At 42.1% G+C, this 23,499-nt stretch overlaps 1 protein-coding gene across 4 annotated transcripts in view; it reads left to right on the forward strand.

The window, feature by feature from the left end:
- RAPGEF4 (Rap guanine nucleotide exchange factor 4) overlaps positions 1-23,499 on the forward strand; it is a 329,561-nt gene that overhangs the window by 177,736 nt on the left and 128,326 nt on the right. For all 4 annotated transcript variants that reach the window (XM_018064697.1, XM_018064706.1, XM_013968813.2 and 1 more), the window contains 2 exons: positions 8,777-8,849; positions 12,904-12,923. In XM_018064697.1, the coding sequence (XP_017920186.1) occupies positions 8,777-8,849; positions 12,904-12,923 (93 nt within the window). The remainder of the gene's footprint in view (positions 1-8,776; positions 8,850-12,903; positions 12,924-23,499) is intronic.

The raw sequence follows: 23,499 nt of genomic DNA on the forward strand, positions 1-23,499 counted from the left end.
ATTTATTTTATGACTAAATTAAGTAGCATTGACCTACTGTGTGTGTCTTCCTCTCAATTTGAATGTTTCTAAGAGAAGCTCATGGCTAACTCAGTCAAAGTTGAGTGGCTAACTGAATCACATGGCTAACTAAATCATACTCAAAGATGCAGGGTGTGCACTAACTTAAGATGATTAACACAGTCATTGCAGTGAGCGCCCTGAAATCCCTCAACCTTTTAGTCATATTAAAAGTGCACGTGTGTTGAATGTGCTTCAGCTAGAAATCTGAGTCTTTGTTATCAGTAAGTCTAAGGTGGTTGGAGATTGTTTGGCCTTGAGGAACAAAGGGTCTTTACCACCCTCTGTCCATGTTCCTCTCTCTTCCTTCTCTCCCAGACTCAGGCCCCTTTGAGGGGCCACATCCAGGCCTGTCCTCCCCTTAAGGGCTTAATGCCTTTCTTGTTTTCCCATCAAAACCGTTCTCCACACAGCAGCCAGAATGATCTGTTAAAAACACTCATCTGTCCTTGTCACTTCTCCACTTAAACCGCTTCCAGTTGTACGAGGATAATGTTCCAAACCTCCATCATGGCCTCCAAGCCTCGCCGTTTGGCCCGAGCACTGCTCTGTTCGTAGTGACTTCCCCTCTCTTGCCAGACACACTTTCGTCTCCACACCACCCCTGTTCCCTCTACCTGGAAGCCCCCTGGTTCTTACCTGCAAGCCTCCTCAGTCTCATATTCCATGTCCTTGCCCTGAGCCCCATATCTGAACTTGGCCCACGCTCCACCACCCGGCCACATGTTCAGTGTACTCTTTTCCTTCTAGCTCCTGCACTGAGATGACTGTATGATCAGATGAGAATGGCTGTCCCCTCACTAGATGCAAAGCCCATAAGGACACCTCTATGAGGACCCCACTGTGCCTCTCGCATCTCCTTGACTGATAATGCATTTTCCCCTTCCTTTCCTTCAGGTCTAATCTGACTTCATCTCTGTGATTGAGTGAGGGCTGCCTAACGATATTCTCTGCAGCCCTGATCTCACCTGAGAGTACTCGAGGGTCCCTCCACCTTTTGGTTGGGATCTCTGCACCTTTACAGGCCAGTAGGAGAGAGTTTCAAACAGATTTTGGAGGGAGACTGTATTTGCTCACTTGCAGTATCATCTTACTCAGGCTTTACTCTAGGATTCCTAAGTGATTCAGGTTTGGAAAACTTCCTCCATTAGAGCTATTGTTGTCATTATCACCCTCCAAACTACAGCTCTTGCAGGTTGCTCATGAATTTAAAATGGCCAGGAGTTGGCAAGCAGAATTCTGCCTCCATTTAGAAATAGCTGTAGTAGAGCCAAAGGATGAATTAAACATCACTGAAGAAGAGGCGATGAAAGTTCTTTGTGCCCTGTGAGGTCAATGCTATAGAAATCAAGAAACAAGGATGCAAAAGAAGTTGGCATAAGAGGTGAACTGGTCCAGCCAGTGACCTGCTGTGAGAGAAGCAGTCCATACGGCTCTAACAGGGTAAACAGGAAAATTCTCCTGGGAGATTTCCCTTTACAACCGCTTTGTGTTTCTCCCCTCTCATCTATGCTTCACACATTTAAAAATTCTCCAGATCTCTGGGACTTTAGAGCAGTGTGCTACGTCCATTTCCCCACCATACCTTACATAGCATATGGAAGTTGTAAAGAAATAACTATTGCCAAGAAACGAACAAAAAGAGGGGAGCCTGAATTTTATATCCCTGTTCTACGTTCTTCTACCGTATATTCAGGATATTTTCAGAGAAAGTCCAGGTGACTTGTTTGTCATTACATTTCATGAACTCAGCTTCAATACTTTGGGGGAATCTAGTACAGATGTAATGACTGGTACATGAAGACAGGACATATCCCCACCCCACTGGTGCAGTCCCCTCTGTTCTTGCCCAACCCTGGACACTGCCCACCACGGGCTGTCGTGAGTGTGTCCCTGGTCTGAGCGCACGTGCCTCCCTCCTGCCCTCAGGTGTTTACAGCAAGGCCTGTCCATAGTCCTCATGACTTCCTGTTTGTCATGTTCTGGTGCTGATATCCCAACCTAAGGATGGTATTTACGCTTTTCCTACAACTTGGTGACCTCCTAGGTGGATGGAGTTGGTGGTGAAAGGGGGGAGTTGCTGGGAAGGCCAGTACTAGAAGCCAAGGTCTCTGCCTGGCTGCTGGGAGCGTGGTGACCGTGGCACGCTGGCAGCCTAGACACCTTGGCAGCGGGCAGCAGCTCGGAGAACATCTAGGAAAGGCCTGTGTGTTAGGAAGGTCTCGACCTCCAGGGTGGGGAGTTCTGCCCTACAGGGCCCCCTTCTTCTCTTGTCACAGAGGATTCAGCCAGGGTTCAAGCTGCCCGCCTTCCTTTATTCTCTGTGAGTCCTGTTTGGCAAATTTTTTTTTTTTTAAGATTTTTTAAAAATGTGAACCATTTTTAAAGGCTTTATAGAATTTGTGACAATATTGCTTCTGTTTTATGTTTTTGTTCTTTTGGCCACGAGGCCTGTAGGATCTTAACTCCCTGACCTGGATTGCAACCTGTACCCCTTGCATTGGAAGGTGAAGTCTTAACCACTGATCTCCAGGGAAGTCCCCTGCTTGGCAAATTGAGACTGGCCTTTAGAATGTGACGTATCTCTACTATGCCTGCTCCTCCAGCACATGCCGCCCAACTTTTGTATCTGGCTGCTGGGCTACAGCTGGGCCACGTGGAGCCACTGTGTAGAGAAGTGTTCCGTGCTCTGGGAGGGAGTGGCCCAGGCTGGGGCTCCAGACTTTGGAGCAGAGTTGGGTTACCCCCAGCCTCCCTTGGCCTGGTGGCTGCTCTGACAGCCTTCCAGCCAGCTTTGCTCAGTGGCCTTGACGGGGTAGTGAAGGAGTTGAGAGATGGACGAGGTTTGTTGACTCATTAGCAAAGACTCTGATGCTGGGAGGGATTGGGGGCAGGAGGAGAAGGGGACGACAGAGGATGAGATGGCTGGATGGCATCACTGACTCGATGGACGTGAGTCTGAGTGAACTCTGGGAGTTGGTGATGGACAGGGAGGCCTGGCGTGCTGCGATTCATGGGGTCACAAAGAGTCGGACACGACTGAGCGACTCAACTGAACTGAAGACTGTCATACTTTGTCTTTTCTCAGCTTTCTCAGAAAACATTAAGATAGCCAGTGGCACATCTCTCCCCTCCTTCTAGGACAGGCTTCTAGCCTCTCTGGCCTGAGGACTTCTTCCATTCACTGACTGCCTTATAAACTGGCCAATTATAATTTAGAGAAATTTTTTTTTAAGATTTTGTAAACCAAAAACTGTTCTGATGGCTACAAGGTTTTACTGATTTTTGTTCAGTTATTTCTGGGTTTACTCTCTTGTGCTTTTCCTTTCTCCTTGGACTATTTTCCCATGTGGGTATGAAAATAGGCAGTATATTATAAAATGACTTAAGAACATCTACTCTTTAAGATGTTATTTTTACAACTCCTTTTACTAGACAGTTCAGTGGATGTATTGTGGATCTTTATGTTGTGTGTATCAGTGGCCTCAGTAATAAAAAGTCACCTAGAGAGTATTTTTCCCTAAAGCTGGAGACTCTGCCTGGGATATATCATCAAATATATTGGGATTTGTTTGATCAATTCTTGATTGTTTATTGTTTCTTCTCCTCCTCCTCATTATTATTTTTATTATCATCAGCAATCATTTATTAAGTCCCTAGTGTATGCTGAGCACTTCTTTAGAGTTTATTTCTCATCCTCCCAGTGGCCCTGAAAGATAGCTGATATTATCCCAAGTTCCTTACCCAGGAAACTGAGGTAACTTAAGTTCACGTAGATAGCATATGGCAGAATCAGAATTGACTCTGTTCTTGTGTGAATCCAGCATCTGCACGCTTTCCATTACATTAGAAGCACTTGGGTTTTTCCACTGAAGTTCTCTGAATGCAGAGGAAATCAATACATAATGCCCGGGGTCTAGACCCTTTGTAGCTAGAAGCAGCCAGCAGCAAGCTCAAATTTCTTTGAAGTTGCATGCTTTAATCTTTAAAATGTATGCAAATTTAGTTTTCTGCTCCATAATATGAAAGTATAAAAGTACTCCTTTCAACTACTTGACATAGAATAAAATTTAAGCTCTAGGAAGAGCTTGTTAACCCCTGTCACACCCCCTCTTGTCCTGCTGGGTGGTACCCTGGGGGTCTGTACACCTCACTTGGAGAAGGTCAGCATTGCACTATGATGCATCTTAGTTAAATTCTTAGTTTTTCCGGTTCTGTTGGTAACTTGTCATCTGGCCAGTCTACAACCATAGATGTCTAACCCTTTTTCTTTTTTTAAAATTTGGATTATAGTTGATTTACAGTGTTGTATTAGTTTATGCTGTGCGGAAAACTGAATCCATTATACGTATACATATATCCATTCTTTTTAAAATTCTTATCCCATATGGGCCATTATTGGAGAAGGCGATGGCACCTCACTCCAGTACTCTTGCCTGGAAAGTCCCATGGATGGAGGAGCCTGGTGGGCTGCAGTCCATGGGGTCGCAAAGAGTCAGACACGACTGAGTGACTTCACTTTCACTTTTCACTTTCATGCATTGGAGAAGGAAATGGCAACCCACTCCAGTGTTCTTGCCTGGAGAATCCCAGGGATGGGGGAGCCTGGTGGGCTGCTGTCGATGGGGTCGCACAGAGTCGGACATGACTGAAGCGACTTAGCAGCGGCAGCCATTATGGAGTATTGAGTAGCATTCCCTGTGCTCCACAGTAAGTCCTTACTAGTGATCTGTTTTATATATAGTGGTACATATGTGTCAGTCCCTAATCTCCCAATTTATTCCTCTCCCCCCTAGCACTTCACAGGGGCAAATCCTAATTTGGTCTTTGTTGATTTCTTCATGGAAGAAGAAATGCCTCCTCTGAATAGCATCTTTTTGCTAGGAGTTTAAACATTATTTAATCTTGTTGTTTGTAGACTTTTACTTTTCAGAAGCAAAAGTCATCTTTCAAATGAAATTACTCTTGGAACTCTAAATTCTGTATCAGCTAAAAGTGAAGACACTCAAGTTGCCATAGGAGCTGAAGGCTCTGCTTATTTACTGCCGGGCCTGAGGGTCCTCCAGGAGCTCAGGGTTCTGCAGAAATAGGTTTTAAACCCCATTTCACCGATGTTTCACCCTCCACCTCTGGCAGTCACCAGTCTAGTCTCTGTATCTATGAGTTTGCATTTTTTATATTCATTTATTTTGGATACTAACCCCTTATCAGATATATGATTTGTAAACATTTTCTGCCATTTAATACCTTGCCTTTTCATTTGTTGATTGTTTCCTTTGCCATGCAAATACTTTTCAGTTTGGTGTAGTCCCACTTACTGATTTTTGCACTGGTTGCCTTTACATTTGGTGTTAAATCCAAAAAACACATTACCAAGACCAATGTCAAGGAGCCTACAGCCTATGATTTCTTCCAGGAGTTTTATGGTTTCAGGACTTGTGTTTGAGACTTTCATCCACTTGGAGTTAATTTTTGTGTAAGATTGTGGTCCAGTTGATGAAAGTGAAAGAAGAGAGTGAAAAAGTTGGCTTAAAGCTCAACATTCAGAAAACTAAGATCATGGTATCTGGTCCCATCACTTCATGGCATATAGATGAGGAAACAGTAGCTGACTTTATTTTTCTGGGCTCCGAAATCACTGCAGATGGTGATTGCAGACACTTACTCCTTGGAAGGAAAGTTATGACCAACCTAGATAGCATACTGAAAAGCAGAGACATTACTTTGTCAACAAAGGTCCTTCTGGTCAAGGCTACGTTTTTTCCACTGGTCATGTATGGATGCAAGAGTTGGACTGTAGAGAAAGCTGAGCGCCAAAGAATTGATGCTTTTGAACTGTGGTGTTGGAGAAGACTCTTGAGAGTCCCTTGGACTGCAAGGAGATCCAACCAGTACGTCCTAAAGGAGATCAGTCCTGAATATTCATTGGAAGGACTGATGCTGAAGCTGAAACTCCAATACTTTGGCCACCGGATGTGAAGAATGGACTCATTTTAAAAGACCCTGATGCTGGGAAAGATTGATGGCAGGAGAAGAAGGGGACGACAGAGGATGAGATGATTGGATGGCATCACCGAATCAATGGACATCGGTTTGGGTGGACTCCAGGAGTTGGTGATGGACAGGGAGGCTTGGCATGCTGCTGTTCATGGGGTCACAAAGAGTCGGACATGACTGAGCAACTGAACTGAACTGAACTGTGGTCCAGTTTCATTCTTTTGCAAGTGGCTGTCCAATTTGCCCAACACCATTTATTGAGGAGTCTGTCCTTTCCCCCACTGTATATTCTTGGCTTCTTTGTTGTAGATTAAGTGGCCATGTATGTGTGCCTGGGTTTATTTTGGGGCACTCTTTTCTGTTCCATTCATCTATGTATCTAATAAGTTATTTATAAATTCAGCAATGACATATATGAAGCAATTAGACATTTGAACCTGACCGAATATTATGGAGATGTTACATTTCTAAGTTGAGATAGTGGTACTATGGTTTTGTTTTGAGGGGGGGGAAAGAATCGTTACCTTTTAGAGATTCCTATTGAAATGTATGTGGATTAAATGATATCTCTGGAATTGCTTCAAAATAACTCTGGAAGGGGCAAGTGGATAGGATTGTAGATGAAATAACATTAGTCAAGAGTTAACAGTTATTGAGGCTGTATGTTAAGTATATGGTATGATATTCTATTTTTATGTATGTATGAAAATTTCCATTCACATTCCAAAAGCCAACAGATATATATTAACTTTCTATTATGTGCAAGACAGAGTACCCAGTACTGAGTGCAGCCGTCCTCCTGTGCTGTTGCAGGAGAGTGATGCTTTCTAAGTGCACAGGGCCGTGCCTGCCCGCCTCTGCAGGGAGCCCAGTGTCTAGGGCACAGTGAGAACACAGTAGGTGCTCAGTGCATCTGCGTGCCAGAACGCAGCCCGCACTCTGCTCCCTGAATGGTTACTCTGTTTTCCCTTCCCAGGAGTGACTGCTCTAGTAACACGCTCTGTGAGCAAACCCTAGACCCCCTGCTATGGAGCTGAAGGAAGGCAGAGTCCTGTTCACTTAGGAGTCAGGAAGGTGCTTCCATGGAGTTCATGGAAATTGATTTCAAGGTGCCCGAGACAAGTGCGTTTGCTGCATCCAAAACATTTCTAAGCAAAGCAAAATTGTTCCTTTAATTTAACATGAATTATTTGTTTCAGGAGCCTGTTAATGGAGTTGCTAACAGTGAGAGGAATACCTCAAAAGGTTGTAGGGGGTCATAGAACCTTCTTAGAACGTAACCTAGCCCCCATCTGCTCTCTCTGAGCCTGTATTTTCAGAGTCCAGCATAACATTATGCCCAGAAATGTGCTTTGCCCGGTGCTTTCTCATGAGGAAGACGAGTAGATGGTATCATAAGAAAAAGGAAAAGCAGAACGAGGAAATTATCAAAAGGAAATGTCAGGAATTCAGGGTGATGGATTGGTCCCATGGGTATGTTTGAGTGATTAGTTAACTCAGAGGCAGAGAGAAATCATGATTTTGAATGTCTGCATGCAGGTGTTAGTATAGTTGCCTCAGAAGGAGAAGAAAAAAGGATTTAAAAAAAAAAGCTAGTCACATCTTGACTAGAAGAAGGCTCTTTTAAGAGCTCATCAATGTTACATTACAAACACCATTCAAATCTACCAAATGGGCCAGATGGCTGCTCAAATACTGCGTGTTGCCAGCTGCCCATTGCTACAGATGAAGTCTTTTCTGCTGACGTTTGTGTAACCCACAAGCACATTATGAAGTGTTGATTCTTTTTATGCTGTTTAACATTTATGTGCCATCATAATTATAAACCATAAATATACATGACACCACACAACAAATAAAGTTGCCCAGCTTTCATTCTGCAAGGGGAGGAGGCTGTATTTATTACCTGAGAAGAGAGGATGTCTCGCACTCATATTCCATTCTTCGTAAATGTCACTTCTCTCTCACTGGGAGCTTGATCTGCTTGTTGTATGCTCACCAAGCCTTATTCCTTCAAAACAGCACAGACTCCCGGCGCTAATATATATCACTGAGCCTCAGGTTTTAAAGCACGTCTGGACCAAAAGTCAGAGGGAGAAAATTCAGAAGGATCTAAATAGTTCTAAATGAAGCCAAACTATTCTATTTGACAACATACCACAGGTTCTTTGGAGGTCACATAACGGGCAGGTGTACAGTGTAAAAGGAAGCTGGCAAATGGTAGTGAATCAGCTTCTTTCACATCAGACACTTTCTAGAGATGCATTTCTTTTTGCTTTGAAAGACAGCCGATTGAGTGCCATTCACCTGTTAGGAAGGTGGCACTTTTATTTGTATCTGCATCTATAAAAACCAAATGTCTTTTTCCTTCACAAAAACCTAAGCACGTGTTTGAGAGCATGAGAAGCCAGCCAGAAGGTGGAGGGGAGGGTAAAAGCCCACACTGTTTGGTTAATCAATCACAAACACGTGAAGGAGTGGGCTGCAATAGAACCCCCTGCCCAGGCAGGGGCACTTTCAGTCTCATCCGGGAAGACCTCTTTAGAACACAGCATTTTTATTTTAGGCCACAGAGCCCAGACAGCACGCTTCATGGCTCTATAAATACAAGACTCGGATGCTTACTGACATCCAGCTTTTCTTCTTTTTAACATGTAAACACATGAATGCGCAAAGTGAGTAAATATCTGTGCACTAAGTTTACAACCTTGTCTTTCAGAAATATCGGCAGTACATGGCGGGACTTCTGGCTCCTCCTTATGGTGTTATGGAAACGGGCTCTAACAATGATAGTAAGTGAAAAATGTGAACACTTGTATCTAAAAATTTGTTGTGCGGTATGTGTTTTCATGTGACAAAAAGAAATATGTCTAACGCCAGCTTGACAGAATAAATCTCCAGACTCTTGTGGATAAACAGATCCGCCAGCCCATTCTTGGGTTCTTTTAAAAAATTGTTCCTACAATATAATTATGTGGCCTTAGCTGATAGAGGGAAGTATGCTCTGGGGCTAGTTGGAACTTCAGCATGTTTCTCAAAGGACCTTCATCTTAAAGTATGGTTTGGGGGCTCTTTTAAAATGGGACTCATGAACTGTGTTTATCTCAGTCACATGTAGACACCTGAGTGCCCCACCTCTTGCTTATTTTGATGCTCTTAAGGGAAGAAGCAGCATGAATCATTCTTTATTCTTCTTAAATCATGCTCTCTTCAAATTCGGAGCCTTTTGTAGGAGACCGGTCTCTGTCTGCTCATAAAAGAAAGGAAGTTTTTCTCTGTGATACTCTTTCCTAATGGGTGCCCACTAGACTCAAAGTAATTTTGTGTCTGAGTCTATCTGTTCATGCATGTTGGAAGCATCTTTTTAGCACTCAGTACTATCCCTGAGAGTTGCTTGTTGAGGCTCTGGGTCCCTTAACTTGGCTCTTGTCCATGTGTGTGTGATAAAGCAGCAAGCCTTGGGGTTTCCGATGCTGTAGCAGTTCAACGCTGACACACTGGTGGATCAAGCAGCGCTTCCACTCCAAGCATCTCAGAGCCAGAGCCACCCTTCATGTCTTCTTGAATACCTGAATTCTCACTCTTTCATTCAAACTGATCACTCCCTACAGGTGACCCTTCTCCTCGCTTGATCCGGATCTGAAGCGAGCTCCCTTTCCCTCTGTTTCATGCTTCTGGGCAGCCTGTGCATTCTCCTTCTCAGCTTCTCTTCTGTCCTTGGAGAGGCGGATGATGGAGGAGAGGTCTTTCTTTCCTTTCATTTCTTCTCCTGTTCTTGATTTTTCTCTTCTGGCTGGTCTAGGGATGATCGGTAACCAAGTTGGAAATCCCAGTTGTGCTGTTTCCTAGCTGTGTGGCTGCTGGCAAGACACTAATGTCTCTGCGCCTTAGTTTCCTCATAGGATTTCTTGGGAGACTGAAAGAAGCGCATGCGTCGAATGTCTAGAAGGGTGCCTGCGTGGTGCTCAGTCACTTCCAAGTCTTTGCAACCCCATGGTTTGTAGCCCACCAGGCTCCGCTATCTGGGGGATTTTCCCAGCAAGAATCCAGGAGTGGGTTGCTATTTCCTCCTCCAGGGGATCTTCCTGACCCAGGGATCAAACCCACATCTCCTGTTTCAGCAGGCAGGTTTTTAACACCGCCCCACCTGGGCCTCTCCGTTTAGAAGGGCACTGGGTGTATAATAAGAACCCAAATGATGTGAGCTACTATTTTCTCAACACCAGTGACTCTTTAACCCCTCAAAGTCTGACTTCCAACTCGAGCCATCTAAATTCTCCAGTGACCAACCAATAGCCAGATTCAGTCATTACTATTCCCCATTCTCTGTGACTGAGTAAGCGTTTCCATGTTGTCTCCATTCTCCCTTGGGTCCCATGCTCCACCGGATTATCCTGGTTTTCTCGGTCTCTCTGGCCACTTGTTTTCTTGTCTCTTTCATGGGTACTTCTTCCCCTCATCTGGAAGCTCAGTCACTGCTCGAGTCCAGCCTTGGCTGTTTTTCTTTTTTTCTCTATACTCTCCTCTCAATCACTGCATCCTTTCTTGCAGCTGATACAGATCCTTCCTGAAACCAGTACCTCCATTTGAGTCTTACAAAAGGCAGCCTAACTTTCCGAATGACTGCTGGTTTTCCTTCCACCAGCTCGTCCTGCTGGCCTCATGCACTCACAGTGTCGATAATGGAGCACATGGTGATTCCCACAAACCATCCTTCTGCTAAAAGCCCATTTCCGTTCATAACTTCACTGTCCTCCCATACGAGGTGCTAGGCCTCCGCTGTTTGGAGCCCTCTTTTCTCTCACCTCCACCCACTGAGGTTAATCACTGGTCCGCCCCTTGCTCCTTCCTCTGTAGTGCTCATACTCTTGCCTTTCTCTCCCTGCTGCAGCCCCCTGGCTGAGGGCCTCATCACCCTTGACCCGAGAGCAAAGATGGCTCAATGGCTGTGAATCTTCATTATTTCACCCTTGGTTTACCCTACACCTGACTTACATAGAACTTTTCCAATTTACTTTTTATTATGACAAATTACAAACATACAGGATGATACAGTTAACACCTGTATTTTCATCACTTTGATTTAATTAATATTAAACTCTAATACTTGAATGTGATTATTATTAACTTGATAGGTATTTTCATACAATCATTTTGCCATATTTTCTTCTTCTAGTCATATATATACATTTCAGCAGACATTTTTGAAAATGTAGACCTTTCCATGCAAAAGCCACACCATTATCACACCCGATTGCTAGTATGATTTTCCTTAATAACAGCCCCCCCGAATCCAAGTCCAGATTTCCCCAGCTGAATGTCTCTGGACTTCAATCAAGGACCCATGTCATTGTCTCCGGTTTCTATATATTAAATGTCTTTTAATTTTGAAAAGTCCCTTCCTTTCTTTTTCTTGTTCAAATCACTCTGTTGCTCCGAACCTTTAATGATGGTCCGCTGCCAGCCATAGAAAGTGAAATTCCAAGACTGCTAATGCCTTAGCCCAACTTTCAGGTTCCTACATGTCCTGAGATTACCTTTTCAATATTATTTCTCTACAGATACCCTAACTTCTATCCACTCCAGTATGAGGATTTGTACAACTGCGTTTGTCTTATTAAACCTCCCAGAAAGTAAGCTTCTGTTACAACCCTGTATCTCCTCATTCAGTCAAATCTAGTCCTTATAAGTGGTTGTTGGATGGGTGGAAGGATAAATGGCTAGATGGATTCGAGATGAATTTCTGAGTGCTGACCTTGAGATACCCTTACTCTTTCTGAGCCATCTGGGAAGTGATGGCAAACATGTTCATTAATACTCTGCTTGAGAGAACAGCCCTCTCCATCCCCTTGTTTTCTGTCAGAGCTTTAATGTCCTGATACTATGGGGGTCAAAGTTTAATTAGGGTATGTTTCCTAGCAGTCTATTCCTTTCTTCCCTCTCCTGCTCACTGCTGCCTATCAGGATGGGTGCTTGGTGCTTTTAATGCCAATATTTTAAGTCCTGTGTGGCTTCTTATTAAAAACATTGAGTGAGTGAGTGAGTGTGTTGCTCCGTTCTGTCCAACTCTTTATGACCCCGTAGACTGTAGCCCGCCAGACTCCTCTGTCCATGGAATTCTCCAGGCCAGAATACTGGAGTGGGTAGCTGTTCCCTTCTGCAGGGGATCTTCCCTACCCAGGGATCGAACCCAGGTCTTCCACCTTGCAGGCAGATTCTTTACCATCTGAGCCAATGTTTGTAAATGAGTGAATGGATGAATAACTTATTTGCAAAGAAGATTGAGACATCCCTGGAAACAGCCATTGCTGTGCTCACACCTGATTTGAAAGTAGCAAGAGTTGGCTGTGCCCAAAATAAAAATTGTGTGCTGGTAATTGGTAATTGGTGCTGTTTTTATGTGCAACTTGCCGCCAAGTTCAGATCCCTGGAATGGTGTGAGGTGGTTTGCCTTGTAAAACTATAACAATTGCAACTTAAGAGTCTGACATGTTTTTCTAAAAGTCTGAGTGTTCTGGTGCTCAAGACAGAGGAATTAGTTGCTCACTTGGTATAAAATAAGCAGGGATGGATTTTTACCTCTAGGAGAGTAAAGCATCTGGTGGAAAAGCAGAACAAGCATGAAATCTTGTTGTCTGGCACATAGCCCTGCTCTGACTCACTGATTTGTTTATGTTACAGATTGTGGTAGGTGCTGCTATTTTCCCAAGTAGCATTATGTACATTTTTATGGAAAGACAAATTGGAAACATCAAATTTTTACTTGGTTTGCTTCAGCAAGGGATTTCATTTCCATTTTCCAAGCTGATCTTCTAACTCATGTTCTTTCTCTCTTTCCCCTTCTAGGGATTCCTGACAAGGAGAACGTGAGTAACTACTCTCTCTTTCTCTGCCTAATTTCTAAAAACCGTCATAAGGAAAAAAAAATAATTGTGGTAACCCTATCAACAAAGAGAGCTCTTTATCCATATTCAACAGAGTCATAAATATTTTTCTAATCTTACTCTGGCATCTGTGGGTGAGTCACTGTGAAATATGAAGGGGAGAAGGGCAATGGCTTTGACGTGGTCATCGCATGTCCTTGATATTAACTAGTACGAAGAAAGGTTATCCTAGAGGCAAACGTTGCTAAGTGTTTTCTTTCTCCCATGATGCATACTGGCAGTAGAGCAAATCATTAGTTTAATGGCACATAGGAAATAAACTGTTTTTCCATAATAGAAATATAAAATATGAAATTTGAGGCCAGTTGATTTTATAAGTGCACCCAAATACATTAGAGTTAATGTTTCTCTTTGGAAGTCGAAAATAATGAATTATCTAATTGGTTAGGGCAAACAGGTAAGAGCCTCGGCAGTTTAGGATGAACCTTTTATCAAGAACCAGCGCCGAGTACTCCTTCTAAGGCTGGTAGTGTTTGCATGCACATAATAATATGAATGATATTGACTGGGATCTAAATTGAGACAACAGCATGGGAGGGTTAATGTGGAAGTGTGTAAGGATTAACCTGAAGTGGTGCTTGGTGGTTCTGGGATGGATCAACTTACTGCGTGCCTCCGTTGCTGTCCCTGGTGGCAGTGTTACAGAACTATCACCCTTTTCTATTTTTTCCCCCGCTTTTGGTCCTGTGTCTGTGGTAATTTCAGACTATTTCGTACTGCTTTTCAAAGGTCTGCCTCTAGATTTCTTTAGGTCTTCCTGTTTTCATAATGCTGGTTTTACAGGGCTGGTGGTGAATTCTGACCCACTGCTGTACCACCACAAACTTGGGTTCAAGACCTAGCAATATCACTTCAAATGTCACATCAAATCCTCATCGGTTGGGTTCAGCAGAGGACTTCAGTTCCTGGTTGCGGGGCTTTGTGCAAGCCTCTTGACTTCTATAGATATCCTTGCCTCGTCTTTAAAATGTGGATGTTGGTTGTAACTTTCTTAAGAGGCCATCATGAATATTAAATATGATCATCTGTGGCAAGTATAGAGATTCATACAGTAGAGCTCAGTAAATGTGAAGACTGTTATAATAATTATTTTATCAAGTCTTATATCATTTACTACCTATTTTTTCTCCTCTGAAAAATATCCTACCCTTTATAAAGTAATTATCCTTTTACATCTTATGGCTCTCCTTAACCTTGAAAGACATCTGGTCCTGTTGAAAACATCCATGGAGACATTTGGTCCATGCCAAAAAGACTTTGTTATTTGTCCTTTCCAAAATCACTTGCCATGGACCAAATATGCTTATGTGCTTTTTTGGATATAACCAAATTTCAAGGACCTTTTGATGTGGACCAAGTGTCCAAAGGACATTTTTGACATAAACAAATGTCTCCTACCCCTTCTTAAAATACCTTTGTTCAATGAACCTTTGTAATGGTATTTTGCTATTAAAAATATATCTGTGTGTGTTGAGTAAAGCTCTAGGTTCATGGAGAGTCTGAAAAATAGCTCTTAGACTCTAAAGTAATCGAACTTGGCATCATTTTGGACATGGATATTCCAAAGCACACTGTAACAAATAATACGTGGATCATGAGCTAAATAAAGACGCTAAAAGGGCCTGGTGCTTCCTCATCAAGGAACGTTCAGTGGTGTGGAGAGCACACCCAGAATGGCCAGGCCCTAGGAGGTCTCACATATTCTAAACTTCAAAAGGAAGCTCAGTCTCTCTTAGACACCCGGTGACCTTTAGGTTGGACCTCCCTGCAGTGGAACAACAGACACAGCGTTCTAAGTAGAGAGCCTACCAGCTGTCACGTAGCTCGCTTCATAACAAAAGAAGAATTTGAAGTTCATAGAAAGTCAGATGCAAGGACTTTAACAGCATCTTGCCCTCAAAGATTTAAGGGGCTGGCCAGGCTATCTGCCCAGTAACTAGTCATCATGCATGCTTATTTGTATTTGTTTGGGTCATTCTATGACAAATTCTCTAGGAAAAGGAAGCATACTTTTCTCTATCAGTAAGTGGAGTGGATAGAATGTCACTGCTTGTTATTCAGAAAGCTCTCCAATGCCATCAGTCAAAATAAAGCAAATAAGATGAAAAACATTCATGAGTAGGGTTGAAGCTCTAGAAAGATAAAAGGAAGCCTAAGAGCCTTAAAGTGGTGTTAATTGAATTACTTCCTTTCTAAGAGACAAGTTGTGTTTGGATGATTTCTTTCATCCTTTACCTTCTTTACATGTGGGGCAATATTATAGACCCTTTATGTTTCTCTAATAGCAATAATATGCCTGCAGACTGAAACAAAAGCACTTAGGCTATTGTCTCAGGGTCCAAACAGATTCTTTGTATAAAGAATATATTCTTTTTTTTAGCTCCTACTCTTGATTTTGTTAATCACCATGTTTAACTTTTAATCCAATATCAGACATCAGTAAGTGGTGTTTTAGCTGCCTCGCCAGCTATATTTTATTTTCAGACCCAGGCTTACCTTTCATAAACGGAACTTTCTTTTCACAAGTTGCACTTTTCATAGAAACAAATAGGCTGACAGCTAACTTGCTGGATTCTTTTGTTTACTACTTACTGTAGTTGGTAGGAACATCATTCAACTTTAGATCACACCGGATTCTGGAACCTGCAAAATAATTGATAACAGTGTTAGAAAAATGACCATTGAACTAATAAAGCAAGGAAACCATTTTGGCGTGGTTGCAGTTGCTTGTGGCCTTTGGTTTTATAGATTTTTCTCTTTGATCTGCTTAAGTTTTCTTTTCGTGCGTCTCCTGTGAGTGCCATACCTGGCTGACCGTGTTTAACACAGAAGGTAAAAATACTCACAATGAAAAGAAAGCTTTCTAGTTGAATGTTAAGGCTGCCCTTTGAAGAAATGAGCTTGTCTATAATAGTTTCTGCTTAGATAGACTTTGTTGCTTATTGTGTTCCACTCTTTTGAGAGGCAACTGCTAAGGAGTTTTGTAGTTTTAGAAAGTTATACATTTCTTCCTCAGTATGGAAGGAACCAGAAAATAGACTCAGGAGGCTATTAAGAAAAAAATTCCATTTTCTGATTTACAAACATCTTGTTTCTAAAAGGATCATTTGAGATCTTCATGTTTTAGGCATTGACAGTGTGATTAGCAAGCTTCTTGTGAAGTATGCAAGGATACTTTCCCAATACAAAGCACTATCAACTCAGAGCCCAAGGATTTCCCAAGCCCTGGAAGAAATGATGCCAGCAGTTAATAAGAAGCAAGCCTGGGGGTCTTGCAAAACTATTTGGTAGGTCTCTTTTTAAGTAGATTACTTAAGCTTCCCAAACTTAAAAAAAGATCATGGGTTATTTATATGAGGAATAATTTTGGAAATTATTATAAAGACGTAAGCTTTTAAATGGCAAATGGTAAGGACATAGTTTACGTGATTTGTGAAAATTCTCATTAAGGAGAGCACAGTAGAAGAATAAATAGCAAGTAACTATTAGGGTCAATAGGTTAGCAAGTTTAGGAATTTTTAGGAACTATAATAACATCTCTATTGTTGCTCTTCTTCAAGGTTAGAGAAAGCAAATCAGTGTTTTCTACCAATTAAATGACAGCATCTTATTTTAGATTGGCTGTGATTCTAGGCCAGATGAAGAGAACGGAAACTGTGTATTCTTATACAAACTTAAAACATTAAAAAAAAAATTTAAACTCCATAGAGAATTCGCTGGTGGTCCAGTGGTTAAGACTTCATGTTCCAATGCAGGGGTATAGGTTAGGTCCCTGTTCAGAGAACTAAGATCCCACATGCCTTACAGCCAAAAATCAAAACATAAAATGGACATTATTGTAACAAATTCAATAAAGACTTTTAAAATGGTCCACATTAAAAAAAAAAACCTTTAAAAAATAAAGAATATCCCATGTTGTTGTTGTTATTCAGTCGCTAAGTCATGTCTGACTCTCTGTGATCCCATGGACTGCAGCACGGCAGGCTTCCCTGTCCTTCACCATCTCCCAGAGCTTGCTCAAACTCATGTCCATTGAGTCGGTGATGCCATCCAACCGTCTCACCCTCAGTTCCCTTCTCCTCCTGCCTTCAGTCTTTCCCAGCATCAGGGTCTTTTCCAGTGAGTCAGTTCTTCACATTAGGAGACCAAAGTATTGGAGTTTCAGCTTCAGCACCAGTCCTTCCAATAAATATTCAGGGTTGATTTTCTTTAGGATTGATTGGTTTGATCTCCTTGTCTTCAGCACCAGTCCTTCCAATGAATATTCAGGGTTGATTTTTTTTAGGATTGATTGGTTTGATCTCCTTATTGTCCAAGACCTTTCAACTCCAGCTTTGAAACTGAATTCAAACCAATGGTAAATGGTGAAGCACCATTTTAAAATCCTACTTTAAAACATGACTAGTAGGCATCCAGAACTTATCAGGATACCTTGGCCAGAGTTCACAGCTTTGTCCCAGGAGCCATGTCCTTCTGTTCTAGGTTGAGAATGGTTTAACCAGCACTGTCACACACTGAAGCAATACACGTGTGACTAGCTGAGTGTGCGACGCTCTATACAGGACAGCAAAGCAACCAGATGCTGAAAGCAGGAACTCCCAAGCTGCTCGTTTTCATTCTGAAGGACAAGTTGCTTATCACCAAAGTGAAGACTAGACTTAGCAGTGTTGCGGGCCCCAAACTATGCATTGTGCAGTGTGTAAATACTCATTCCTTAGCTAGCCTATTAGAAAGCCCAGCTCAGTGAGCAAAGACTGACTTTGTACCACCTCCTGGGAGAAACAGCCTCTTAATGTCCAAGGTGCCAAGGACAACTTCAGCTCTTGGTCTCTGAAGAAATGTTTGTCTTTGTGTTTGTGAGTTATGTATTTTATGGGGCAGGAGGCCATTGCTCAATTTCTTTCTGCTCTTTATTCCATCTCTTCCTCTCCTCATATAAAAGCTGGTCCATGCTTTTCTCTCTCTCTCTGTCTAGCTTCTGCAGTGGTGTTCTGATTGAAATTTTTTTCTCGTTTTTAATTTTATTGGAATAGAGCCGATTTACAATGCTGCGTTCGTTTCCTGTGTACATCCAAGTGATTCAGTTATACATATATTCATTCTTCTCAGATTCTTTCTCATAGAGGTTATCACAGAATGTAGAGTTCTCTGTATACAGGGAACTATGCAGTGTGCTGTAGAGTAGGTCCTTGTTGGTTATCTATCTTATTTCCAGTAGTTGTGTGTGTGTTCATCCCTAGCTCCTGGTTTATCCCTCCCCCACCATGTTTGTTTCCCTATTGCTAAACATAAGTTTGTTTTTGATATCTATAAGTCTGTTTCTATTTCTGATTGAATTTTAAAGATGATATATAGTTGTCCTTCCTCTGCAGAGTAAATAGTTAATGCAGGGAATTCTGATGATCTGATCTTCTGCTGTCAGTTAAGCCATGTGTTGGTAACCTCTGAATGTTCTTGCCAGTGTTCACAGGATGGGCTTGCTGTGAGATTGCTTGATAAAAGGGTATCTTTCAGGGTGTATTGAGGTTATGATTCCTTAATATATTTTAGACTCTCTTTTATAATATTATGAATGATGTTTGGTGACTGATTCGGTGCTCTCATGGTAGGGTGTCTGCATTTTTATAGAGCAGAACTTTTGAATGCTGAAGTCATGTCAATGGTTTCTTACACCATGTAGCCCTGCTTTGAATATGTTCTCAGTCTTTTCTGTAATCAGAATTTGACTTGAGCAAGATATCACAGAGAACCTGAGATGTGTTTAATGGTTGAAAGTGATAATCATTAAAGAATAAATAAATATCATAAAAGAGATGATATTCACCAATCTCTCCAGCCGCCAGCCCCTGCCTGCTCTCCCTTTAACAGATGGCATGGCCTTGAGGGGAGGGTGCTTGGTATTGGCTGTGCTGCTGAGAATTAGTTCCACTCTCTACCACGCAAGGAACATGATGTCATGTTGACAGTAAGACATTACACTGCTGATTCTAGAGTTATGGGTGACTACATCGCTGTCTTCAGAAATATTTTATCCTGCGCTGCAAGCGATTATATTCATCACCAGTGAAGTGAAGTGAAATCGATCAGTCGTATCCAACTCTTTGCGACCCCATGGACTGTAGCCTACCAGGCTTCTGCCCATCCATGGGATTTTCCAGGCAAGAGTACCGGAGTGGGTTGCCATTTCCTTCTCCAGGGGATCTTCCTGACCCAGGGATCGAAGTCGGGTCTCCCGCATTGTAGGCAGATGCTTTACCCTAGTAACTGGGTGCTAATAGCGTGTTATCTCAATTGACTGTGAGACTAAAATATATATAGTATTGTTTGTTTGGTGTACTTGAACTTTTATTATCCTTGCTTTTACAAACTGAATTCAAATTATTTGCAAAGTATGTCTTAGGTTTAGGAGAGAAAATTGTAGTGTTATCAGATTGGATAAAGTAATCTAATGATTACAGGTCATTTAGAATTTGGATTCTTTTCTAATAGTAATTTGGTGTCAAACATGTTCCCCTGAGTTGATAATATTAAAATACTTTATAGTTCTCTTTCAGTTAGTTTAGTTTCTCAGTCATGTCTGACTCTTTGAGACCCCATGGACTGCAGCACACCAGGCCTCCCTGTCCATCACCAACTCCCAGAGGTCACTCAAACTCATGTCCATCGGGTTGGTGATGCCATCCTCTGTTGTCCCCTTCTCCTCCTGCCTTCAATCTTTCCCAGAATCAGGGTCTTTTCACATGAGTCAGTTCTTCACATCAGGTGGCCAAAGTATTGGAGTTTCAGCATCAGCATCAGTCCTTCCAATGAATATTCAGGACTGATTTCCTTTAGGATGGACTGGTTGGATCTCCTTGCTGTCCAAAAGACTCTCAAGAGTCTTCTTCAAAACCACAGTTCAAAAGCATCAATTCTACTGTGTTCAGCTTTCTTTATAGTCCAACTCTCACATCCAAACATGACCACTGGAAAAACTATAGCCTTGAGTAGACGGACCTTTGTTGGCAAAGTAGTGTCTCTGCTTTTTAATATACTGTCTAGGTTGGTCATAACTTTTCCTCCAAGAAGTAAGTGTCTTTTAATTTCATGGCTGCAATCACCATCTGCATTGATTTTGGAGCCCAAGAAAATAAAGTCTGTTTCTGTTTCCATTGTTTCTCCATCTATTTGCTATGGAGTGATGGGGCCAGATGCCATGATCTTAGTTTTCTGAATGTTGAGTTTTAAGCCAACTTTTTCACTCTCCTCTTTCACTTTCATCAAGAGGCTCTTTAGTTCTTCTTTGCTTTCTGCCATAAGGGTGGTGTCATCTGCATATCTGAAATTATTGATATTTGTCCCGGCAATCTTGATTCCAGCTTGTGCTTCATCCAGCCTGGAATTTCTCATGATGTACTCTGCATACAAGTTAAATAAGCAGGGTGACAATATACAGCCTTGACATACTCCTTTCCCAATTTGGAACCAGTCTGTTGTTCCATGTCCGGTTCTAACTGTTGTTTCTTGACCTGCATACAGATTTCTCAGAAGGCAGGACAGGTGGTCTGGTATTCCTATCTCTTGAAGAATTTCCCACCATTTGTTGTGATCCACACAGTCAAAGGCTTTAGCATAATCAATAAAGCAGAAGTAGGTGTTTTTCTGGAACTCGCTCACTTTTTCTGTGATCCAGTGGATGTTGGCAGTTTGATCTCTGGTTCCTCTGCCTTTTCTAAATCCATCTTGAACATCTGGAAGTTCATGGTTCACATACTATTGAAGCCTGGATTGGAGAATTTTGAGCATTACTTTGCTGGCATGTGAGATGAGTGCAATCATGTGGTAGTTTGAGCATTCTTTGGCATTGCCTTTCTTTGGGATTGGAATGAAAACTGACCTTTTCCAGTCCTGTGGCCACTGCTGAGTTTTCCAGGTTCGCTGGCATATTGAGTGCAGCACTTTCACAGCATCACCCTTTAGGATTTGAAATAGCTCAACTGGAATTCCATCACCTCCACTAGCTTTGTTCGTAGTGATACTTCCTAGAGCCCACTTGACTTTGCATTCCAGGACATCTGGCTCTAGGTGAGTGATCACACCATCGTGGTTATCTGGGTCATGAAGATCTTTTTTGTATAGCTCTTCTGTGTATTCTTGCCACCTCTTCTTAATATCTTCTGCTTCTGTTCAGTCCATACCGTTTCTGTCCTTTATTGTGCCCATCTTTGCATGAAATGTTCCCTTGGTATCTCTAATTTTCTTCAAGAGATCTCTAGTCTTTCCCTTTGTATTGTTTTCCTCTATTTCTTTGATCTCCCAACAATCCTTTTGCTCTGGGTGTCTGGGAATCACCATTTTATCATCATTTATGAAGAAACTGAGGGTCATGTTCTGAGGGTCATAGTTCTCCTTATCTTTAGATACAATTACAATATAGATAGATGTACATATACACACATGTACATTTACAGACACACACAGAGGTATTATAAATTTATGTTTAACAATTTGCATTCTTTAGAATTCCTTAAATAGAAAATTGTAACACCACTTTTAGTAGTATGATCTGGCTTTGTTCAGAATTCTTATTTCCAGTTTCTATAAATGTGTAGATTCTCTTCAACTTTGTTTTATTTTCTGTTTTCCTTCAGTCAAAGAATGATTCAGAAATTCCCACAGAATGCCATCTAATTGTTTGAAAGCCTTTCATTGAATGCATATGGATTGGTCCATCCCAAGCCCCACGTGGGGCTCTGAAAATAAAGCGTGGCACCTCAGTGAGCTGCAGATGGACGGAGACGGCATGTGAGCACAGCAAGCAGTGCCGTGCTGTGAGCACACGTGGTTGGGCGGGTGTGGCGTGAGGGCACGGCCTCAGAGGCGTGAGTCAAGTCCAGCTCTGCTGCTTACTAATCAAGTGAAGGTGGCTAAGTCAGTTCCTAAGCTTTTACTCCTCGGTTTCCCCATTTGCAGAGTAGGAGTTATAGCAACGTAGGAGTAGTAGCATAGAGGTGGGAGGCAAGGGGCTTCCTGGAAGACCAGTGAAATGACACAAGCGCAGCACTCCCCCAGTAAGTTCTCTCGGAGACACGAGGGGTCAGTGGGGTTCCCAGAGGGGAGGGCTCAGGGCAGGCCTCCTGGAGGAGGAGGAAAAGCCTTCATGCCCTCTTGATGGAAAGTAGATGTTGCCCCGGTAGAAGGGAAAGAAGAACGTTGCATGAACAAAGGAAGAGAGTACCAGAACTTTTCAGAATCTTTTAAAATAAAAAACTTATCATTATCTCAGACTCTCATTTGCTAGGAGACCTTGCAAAGTTGTCAGTATCTGGCTTCTAAGCTTCAGGCATTTCAGGGTTCCAACAAAGCACCATAGTTTTTCCCGTAAAGGTTGATCTCTTTTAAATGTAGTTGGGGAATCAGCTTGAATTCCCCCCTATTTGTCCCTCCCAATATCATGCCTTACTTTTAAAAATGACAGATCTAGAGCTGATGCCTTTGAAGCCTATTGTTCACTCTGATCTCCAGCTCCATTTTTGCTATAATTGCCCAGTCGGTGCTCTCTGATTTCTGTGGTTCTCCTTTGTTTTTTTTTCCCCCCCTCTTCTCTTGAATGAATCACTCTACAAAGCTTTCTATTGAATTTTGACCTCTTTTCCTTTTCCGATTGTCAAGGTCACTTTAAATTTCATTCCAGTTCTCCTAAGTGCCAGCCACCCCCACCCGATTGGGTATCATTGTTAAGTTTAATAAGAATGCTTTTGATTCCATATTCAAGGCATTAATCAACATGTTAAATCTAGCAGCATTCAACAGAGGACCTATCCTTGTGAAATTTAATTTGGTTTCTGCTAATTTATTTGCATACATTAAAAAATTACCCCATCGGAACATGAAAAAGAAACTTAAGAAAGCATACCATGAAAATAACTAGTAAAACAGGTGTGAGGTCATTAAATTTGCTTGTGTCTTGCTTTCTGCTTACTTGTAGTTTGACAGAAAAGGAAGGGGAGAATTTTATTTGTGTCTCAGAAGACACTAGTATGACCAGATTCAATACTTGTTCATTGTTATAATCTGTGCCTTCAGAGGTATACTGACTTCTGTCCCTGACGCTTAATAACCAGTAACACTGAACAAGTCTTAGGTCCATGACCCTCAGTTTCCTCATTGATAAAATGGTGATTCCCTGACACCCACAGCAAAAGGGTTGTTGGGAGATCAAATAAGATAACTCAGGGGAGAATTCCCAAACTTGGCCACTGCCTGCAAATATAAAACATTACATTACGGTTTCCTGGAACTTCATTCTAAATGAGATGATAGCCTTTTTTGTAACCTCAGCCCAGGGACATTATCCTAGCATGGGGATCACTGAGGTTGTCCAGTGGGTTCTAGTTTGGGAGGAGACTGGGTCTGGGAAGCCTTATGAAGGTGCTCTTGCATCCTGGTAGGACTTGGTCCAGTGCTTAATTCTGGGAAGACAGCAGGACGCCAAATGAAAAGTCGTTCATCTTAATGT

Source organism: Capra hircus, chromosome 2 (genome assembly GCF_001704415.2).
Source record: "Capra hircus breed San Clemente chromosome 2, ASM170441v1, whole genome shotgun sequence".
NCBI classification, from domain to species: domain Eukaryota; kingdom Metazoa; phylum Chordata; class Mammalia; order Artiodactyla; family Bovidae; genus Capra; species Capra hircus.